Genomic DNA, 7,500 nt, shown 5'->3' on the forward strand with positions numbered 1-7,500 from the left:
CGAAGCTCCAGCTCCACTTCCAGAAGCTTCTCAGAGTGAGAACTCATCAGCTTCTGCACACACACACACACACACACACACACACACACACACACACACACACACAGGGATGACTATATATACATTACAGCCGTAAGATTCACTGTAGATCCAGACAGGACTCCACTTCCAGAAGCTTCCAGAGTGACACACACTGTCAGAGAGAATGGGCTATCACGATTGGCTGTCTAGACTTTGGGGGCGGGCCTAATTGGTAAGTAGGAAGTAATCTGAAGCTGCTGGCAGGAGAAATGAGCGAGTGATAAACACCAGAGGAGAAACTGTCAGCTGCTGCCTGTTTAAAACTCAACACCAACCATCTGAAACTGACTGACTGAGGAGCCACTACACCGCTTTAAATATTCATGCCAGTTAATGTTTAGGTGCTAAAGTAGGGCATAGGGTATAAGGTAGTACAGGGTGTAATGTATTATAGGGTATAAGGTAGTATAGGGTGTAATGTATTATAGGGTATAAGGTAGTATAGGGTAGTATAGGGTATAAGGTAGTATAACGTATAATGTATTATAGGGTATAAGGTAGTATAGGGTATAATGTATTATAGGGTATAAGGTAGTACAGGGTATAATGTATTATAGGGTATAACGTAGTATAGGGTATAATGTATTATAGGGTATAAGGTAGTATAGGGTAGTATAGGGTATAAGGTAGTACAGGGTATAATGCATTATAGGGTATAAGGTATAATGAATTATAGGGTATAAGGTAGTACAGGGTATAATGTATTATAGGGTATAAGGTAGTACAGGGTATAATGTATTATAGGGTATAAGGTAGTATAGGGTAGTATAGGGTATGAGGTAGTATAGGGTATAATGTATTATAGGGTATAAGGTAGTACAGGGTATAATGTATTATAGGGTATAAGGTAGTATAGGGTAGTATAGGGTATAATGTATTATAGGGTATAAGGTAGTACAGGGTATAATGTATTATAGGGTATAAGGTAGTACAGGGTATAATGTATTATAGGGTATAAGGTAGTATAGGGTAGTATAGGGTATAAGGTAGTATAAGGTATAATGTATTATAGGGTATAGGGAAGTATAGGGTACTACAGGCTATTTTTTCAAAACTGCCACCGCCTTTTTTACATTAAAACATGCAGAGCGGCCGCACAACAGGCAGCTGTTCCCACAACAACAACAAAGATAGAGAAAGTGCTGGTGGAGAAATTGGGTAGTATAGGGTATAGAGTAGTACGGGTCATACAGTATTATAGGGTATTGGGTATATGGGACTATAGGGTACTATAGGGTCTGTCAGTATTTGGTGTTGTACCTGCATTGTGGCGACTTTTTGCTCCATCTGTCGGTTCTTCTCTCTCAGCTCTTCGTTGTGGCTCTCCAGCTCCGACAGACGGCTGCTGAGACCCGGTAAGACCTTATACCTCTCCAACAGCTCTCCTTTAACATCCTCCACCTGCACACACACACACACACACACACACACACACACACACACACACAGAAAACAAATTGATGTGCAATCAAAAGTAACAAGAGTTTAGTTTGTCTTGGTTGTTTTAATGGAGGCCAATAAGCTGGAAGATATACAGACAGATATACAGAGAATACAGAGAGGTGGACTGGATATGGGAAAATTTGATTTTTGGATCCCATTGAAATAATGTAAGTAGAAATGACATTTGATGAAGTTATTACATTACTTTTAACATTGAATCTTTAAAACATTTTGGTGTGAATGTTGTGTTATTAAGCATTGCATCATTGCAGTTTCAAAACATCAGAATCACCTCAACTAATGAAGAAATAGGTTAATAGGTTGCTATGGTTACCTTGTTCTCTAACGTTGTGTTTCTGGCGGCCATCAGCCTCAGGTGTTCTGCTGCGGAGGCCGACTCGTGTTCCCTCATGTCCTGGTTCAATCCCTGCAACACACAGCAACACACACACAGCAACACAGCAACACACACACAGCAACACAGCAACACACACACAGCAACACAGCAACACACACACAGCAACACAGCAACACACACACAGCAACACACACACACAGCAACACACACACAGCAACACACACATAGCAACACATTACCATCAGTGATACATACTGATATCAACCGGTCACACTGATATCACACTGATATCACACTGTCATATTAATATCACACTGTCACAACCTGCTGATATCACATGATAAGCAGGATAATAATAACATCAATAATAAGAATAAGAAGCAGCAGTCTTTACCTTGTAGGAGCAGCCGTAGCGGATGAAGGGGCAGCTCACCTGAGCTTTGGGACAGTCATGTTGGTGACTGGACAGCTGGACACAAGACCAAATACTCTTCATCAACACTAGTAATATTAACACTAATACTAATACTAATACTATTGCTACTGCTATACTATATTCAGCCGTTAACCTTGTCAGGTTAATATCGTCAGTCGGACCAGTTTTGTCTGAGATATCACCAGAGAAAAACGTTTGACATACAGACAGATGGAGACAGAGAGCACAGCGCTGCAGCTGTCATCCCCGGTTAGAAACAGTATCATGTGACTAGTTTGCTGGGTACATGTTATATTAATGCTGCACTGAGACTAAACTGCGGCTGTTTGGTTCGTACCTCGCTCCTCAGCAGCGAGGAGAAGGAGCAGTGGTTCGGACAGGACACTGGGAACGCTGGACACACCGTCTCTTTGTGTTTCTGAAACATTCAAACGCATAACTTTAGTAATAATAAGACATTTGTTTATATTGCACTTTCAAAACAGAAGTTACTAAGTGCTTAACAAACAGCCACAAGCACAGAAATGGGCCAATCAGCAACAAGATGCATCATCCCTCTAGGTTTTGTCAAAATCTGATCAGTGAACTTCTTGTTTTGCATTTCTTGTACATTTTGTAATGTGTTTACTGAAAAGAATAATAATAATGAAGTCCCATTCACTTTTATTGTCTCATTCGTCAGCTATGCAGAACAGGTGAGATATCGGGCTGCAGAGTCAGGGGACTTTTCCAGCGTGGTTACCCTGAAATAGGGAACTACTGGATATACTGGTTTTACTCAACTTCCCCGTCGTGACATATCTGGACAAATTAGGTATCTGCCGAATCCAGTGATGCTAAGCTTATGATGAGCGGACAACAGGAAATAACCAAATAAGGCCATTTAAGTCGTGGGACAATTTATCCAAGTCCAAATATTTGGACTTTCCCTTAGAATTAGGTGGTTTCCTCAGTGAGCTGAGGGACCAGTGAGGTACGAAACCTCTTCTACTCCAGGAGCTGAATCCAAAGATACACTGGTTGACCCTCTAAAATTGAAAGATTTACTGTAAATGCCCAAAAACCCAGATTGATTTCTGCGTACGATTCCAATATATCCCAGTCATTTTATAGAGTTTCAGGACACAAGTTGGAAAAGTGCTGCAGCTTCAGATCTTTAAAAGCTGAAAGGTTTTAGAGCTTGTTGGGACCCGATCCTCCGAGTCCGGCCGTGCTAACTGCATCTAATTCCCCTATATATCATATATCATATCTGCCTTTAACACACAGCCAGGGAAGAGAGTTTGGGGGCTAAAGACTTTTTTCTGGACTGAATAACGCAGCATCCAATATATTTAAGTCACTTCTTCATGCAGCTTTTAGACTCGACTTCAGGAGGCGTTAGAAACCCAACATGTGGCTCGTGGGTCTGTGGCCGGACGACAAGTCAAACACACCTGCAGCCAACTTCCTCTGCATGTCTGTCAGTCTGAGGTCAGTAGTTACCTGCAGGTCTGTCAGTCTGAGGTCAGTAGTTACCTGCAGGTCTGTCAGTCTGAGGTCAGTAGTTACCTGCAGGTCTGTCAGTAGTGAGGTCAGTAGTTACCTGCAGGTATGTCAGTAGTGAGGTCAGTAGTTACCTGCAGGTCTGTCAGTAGTGAGGTCAGTAGTTACCTGCAGGTCTGTCAGTAGTAAGGTCAGTAGTTACCTGCAGGTCTGTCAGTGCCATCTTGGTCATGCAGAACTCGCAGGTCGTCTCACGATGTTTACATTTCCAGCTCAGATGGTCGGGGATTTCCTTCCTCATCATCCTCTCTTTACATTTCCCCAACGGACAGGGAACCTCGAAGTACAGACACACATTCAGATGGTCCTGCAGAGAGACAGACAGGCAGAGAGACAGACAGGCAGAGAGACACACAGGCAGAGAGACAGACAGGCAGAGAGACAGACAGGCAGAGAGACAGACAGGCAGAGAGAGACAGACAGGCAGACAGAGACAGACAGACAGAGAGACAGACAGGCAGAGAGAGACAGGAAGAGAGACAGACAGGCAGAGAGAGACAGACAGGCAGAGAAACAGACAGGCAGAGAGAGACAGACAGGCAGAGAGACACACAGGCAGAGAGACAGACAGGCAGAGAGACACACAGGCAGAGAGAGACAGGCAGAGAGACAGACAGGCAGAGACAGACAGAGAGACAGACAATGATTACCAAAACAAGGAAGACAACACCAGAGCTTCCTCTTCTTCCTGTCTGAAACTTCCACAACAGACCTGAGATCAGCTGGTTAGACTGTATTATGGTATTAAGGTGTTAATATTAATGATGGAAGGTACAGTGATGTTTACTGTAAGATATCAGTTTATATATGAAGTATTATGAAGTTCTAATAATGTCAGTTTCTCCTCACTGGAACCTGCTGGAGACTCCTGCCAGTGTTTTCTTTGTCAGGTGATATGGAGGTATAATAGAGGTATAATAACATGTTAGTAATGGTATAATAGAGGTATAATAACAAGTTAGTAATGTATAATAAAGGTATAATAACATGTTAGTAATGTATAATAGAGGTATAATAACATGTTAATAATGGTATAATACAGGTATAATAACATGTTAGTAATGGTATAATACAGGTATAATAACATGTTAGTAATGGTATAATAGAGGTATAATAACATGTTAATAATGGTAAAATACAGGTATAATAACATGTTAGTAATGGTATAATACAGGTATAATAACATGTTAGTAATGGTATAATAGAGGTATAATAACATGTTAGTAATGGTATAATAGAGGTATAATAACATGTTAGTAATGTATAATAAAGGTATAATAACATGTTAGTAATGGTATAATAGAGGTATAATAACATGTTAGTAATGGTATAATACAGGTATAATAACATGTTAGTGATGGTATAATAGAGGTATAATAACATGTTAGTAATGTATAATAAAGGTATAATAACATGTTAGTAATGTATAATAGAGGTATAATAACATGTTAATAATGGTATAATACAGGTATAATAACATGTTAGTAATGGTATAATAGAGGTATAATAACATGTTAATAATGGTATAATACAGGTATAATAACATGTTAGTAATGGTATAATACAGGTATAATAACATGTTAGTAATGGTATAATAGAGGTATAATAACATGTTAATAATGGTATAATAGAGGTATAATAACATGTTAGTAATGTATAATAAAGGTATAATAACATGTTAGTGATGGTATAATAGAGGTATAATAACATGTTAGTAATGGTATAATACAGGTATAATAACATGTTAGTGATGGTATAATACAGGTATAATAACATGTTAGTAATGTATAATAGAGGTATAATAACATGTTAGTAATGGTATAATACAGGTATAATAACATGTTAGTGATGGTATAATAGAGGTATAATAACATGTTAGTAATGTATAATAGAGGTATAATAACATGTTAGTAATGGTATAATACAGGTATAATAACATGTTAGTGATGGTATAATACAGGTATAATAACATGTTAGTAATGTATAATAGAGGTATAATAACATGTTAGTAATGGTATAATACAGGTATAATAACATGTTAGTAATGGTATAACAGAGGTATAATAACATGTTAGTAATGTATAATAGAGGTATAATAACATGTTAGTAATGGTATAATACAGGTATAATAACATGTTAGTAATGGTATAACAGAGGTATAATAACATGTTAGTAATGGTATATTATACTGTGAGTTTCTCCTCACCGGGACCTGCTGCAGACTCATCAGCTCCTGGCAGCCGTTGGCTTCGCTGCGACAGAAAACCTTCAGCGCCATGATCTCTCTGTGGCAGCAGACGTCTCGAAAGATCTGGAACAAACCAGCAGACCGACCGTCTGTTTAGACCGCTAGCTTTGATCTGAGAGCTGAGTGAACGGTACTTTCTGCAGTATTTAACATTATGGGAAAACAGCGGCACTGGGCCGTACTGTTAAAGCCCATAATCCTTTGCCACAGAGCCGCTCACACTATATCCAAATCCGATTGACGTTCCAGGTGTCACTCATTTATTTTAAATCAAGGTTCCTTCATACCTTATCTTTAAACAGAGGCTCCATGTCTGCTGGACACACTGGGTTAGGATGACTGAGGAGGAGAGGAGACAAGGAGACAAGGAGAGGAGGAGAGGAGAGAAGAGGAGGAGAGGAGAGAGAAGAGGAGAGGAGAGGAGAGGAGAGGAGGAGAGAGGAGAGGAGGAGAGAGGAGAGGAGAGGAGAGAGGAGAGGAGGAGAGAGAAGAGGAGAGGAGAGGAGAGGAGGAGAAAGGAGAGGAGGAGAGAGGAGAGGAGAGGAGAGAGGAGAGGAGAGAGGAGAGGAGGAGAAAGGAGAGGAGGAGAGAGGAGAGGAGAGGAGAGAGGAGAGGAGGAGAAAGGAGAGGAGGAGAGAGGAGAGGAGAGAGGAGAGGAGAGGAGAGAGGAGAGGAGAGAGGAGAGGAGGAGAAAGGAGAGGAGGAGAGAGGAGAGGAGAGGAGAGGAGGAGAAAGGAGGTTATTTAGTGACTGATTCAACATTTCTTATGTCTTTAACAGGAAAACTGAACTGAAAACAAAGTTAGGACACATCATCTTCATCATCTTCATCATCATCATCCCAACTGTCATTTCCCTCAAAACACACAACCGACCTCAGATCTGCTTCCTCATCTTTCTACCCGTCTGTCTCTCTACCTGTCTGTCTCTTTGCCTGTCTGTCTGTCTCTCTACCTGTCTGTCTGTCGACCTGTCTGTCTCTCTGTCTGTCTGCCTGTCTGTCTCTCAGTCTCTCAGTCTCTGCCTGTCTGTCTCTCAGTCTCTCAGTCTCTGCCTGTCTGTCTGTCTCTCTGCCTGCCTGTCTCACCTCAGGATGTCAGAGTTGCAGCTCTGGCAGAAGCGGTGTCCACACTCGGTCTGTCTGTCAGTCTGTCTGTCTCTCAGTGCGTTTCCCTACCTGTCTGTCTCGCCACCTGTCTGTCTGTCTACCTTCTCTGTCTCTCCACCTGCCTGTCTCACCTCAGGATGTCGGAGATGCAGCTCTGGCAGAAGCGGTGTCCACACTCGGTCTGTCTGTCAGTCTGTCTGTCTCTCAGTGCGTTTCCCTACCTGTCTGTCTCGCCACCTGTCTGTCTGTCTACCTTCTCTGTCTCTCCACCTGCCTGTCTC

General features: G+C 41.3%; 1 protein-coding gene across 1 annotated transcript in view; it reads right to left on the reverse strand.

The window, feature by feature from the left end:
• traf3 (TNF receptor-associated factor 3) overlaps positions 1-7,500 on the reverse strand; it is a 20,676-nt gene that overhangs the window by 4,432 nt on the left and 8,744 nt on the right. Inside the window, exons 4-11 of the mRNA XM_078289549.1 lie at positions 6,399-6,450; positions 6,070-6,174; positions 4,006-4,170; positions 2,656-2,736; positions 2,277-2,351; positions 1,859-1,951; positions 1,342-1,482; positions 1-53 (exon numbers count right to left, since the gene is read on the reverse strand). The exon at positions 1-53 is cut by the window's left edge and continues 125 nt beyond it. Of these exons, the coding sequence (XP_078145675.1) occupies positions 1-53; positions 1,342-1,482; positions 1,859-1,951; positions 2,277-2,351; positions 2,656-2,736; positions 4,006-4,170; positions 6,070-6,174; positions 6,399-6,450 (765 nt within the window). The remainder of the gene's footprint in view (positions 54-1,341; positions 1,483-1,858; positions 1,952-2,276; positions 2,352-2,655; positions 2,737-4,005; positions 4,171-6,069; positions 6,175-6,398; positions 6,451-7,500) is intronic.

The sequence above is a fragment of the Centroberyx gerrardi genome, chromosome 17, assembly GCF_048128805.1.
Source record: "Centroberyx gerrardi isolate f3 chromosome 17, fCenGer3.hap1.cur.20231027, whole genome shotgun sequence".
Classification (NCBI taxonomy): Eukaryota; Metazoa; Chordata; class Actinopteri; order Beryciformes; family Berycidae; genus Centroberyx; species Centroberyx gerrardi.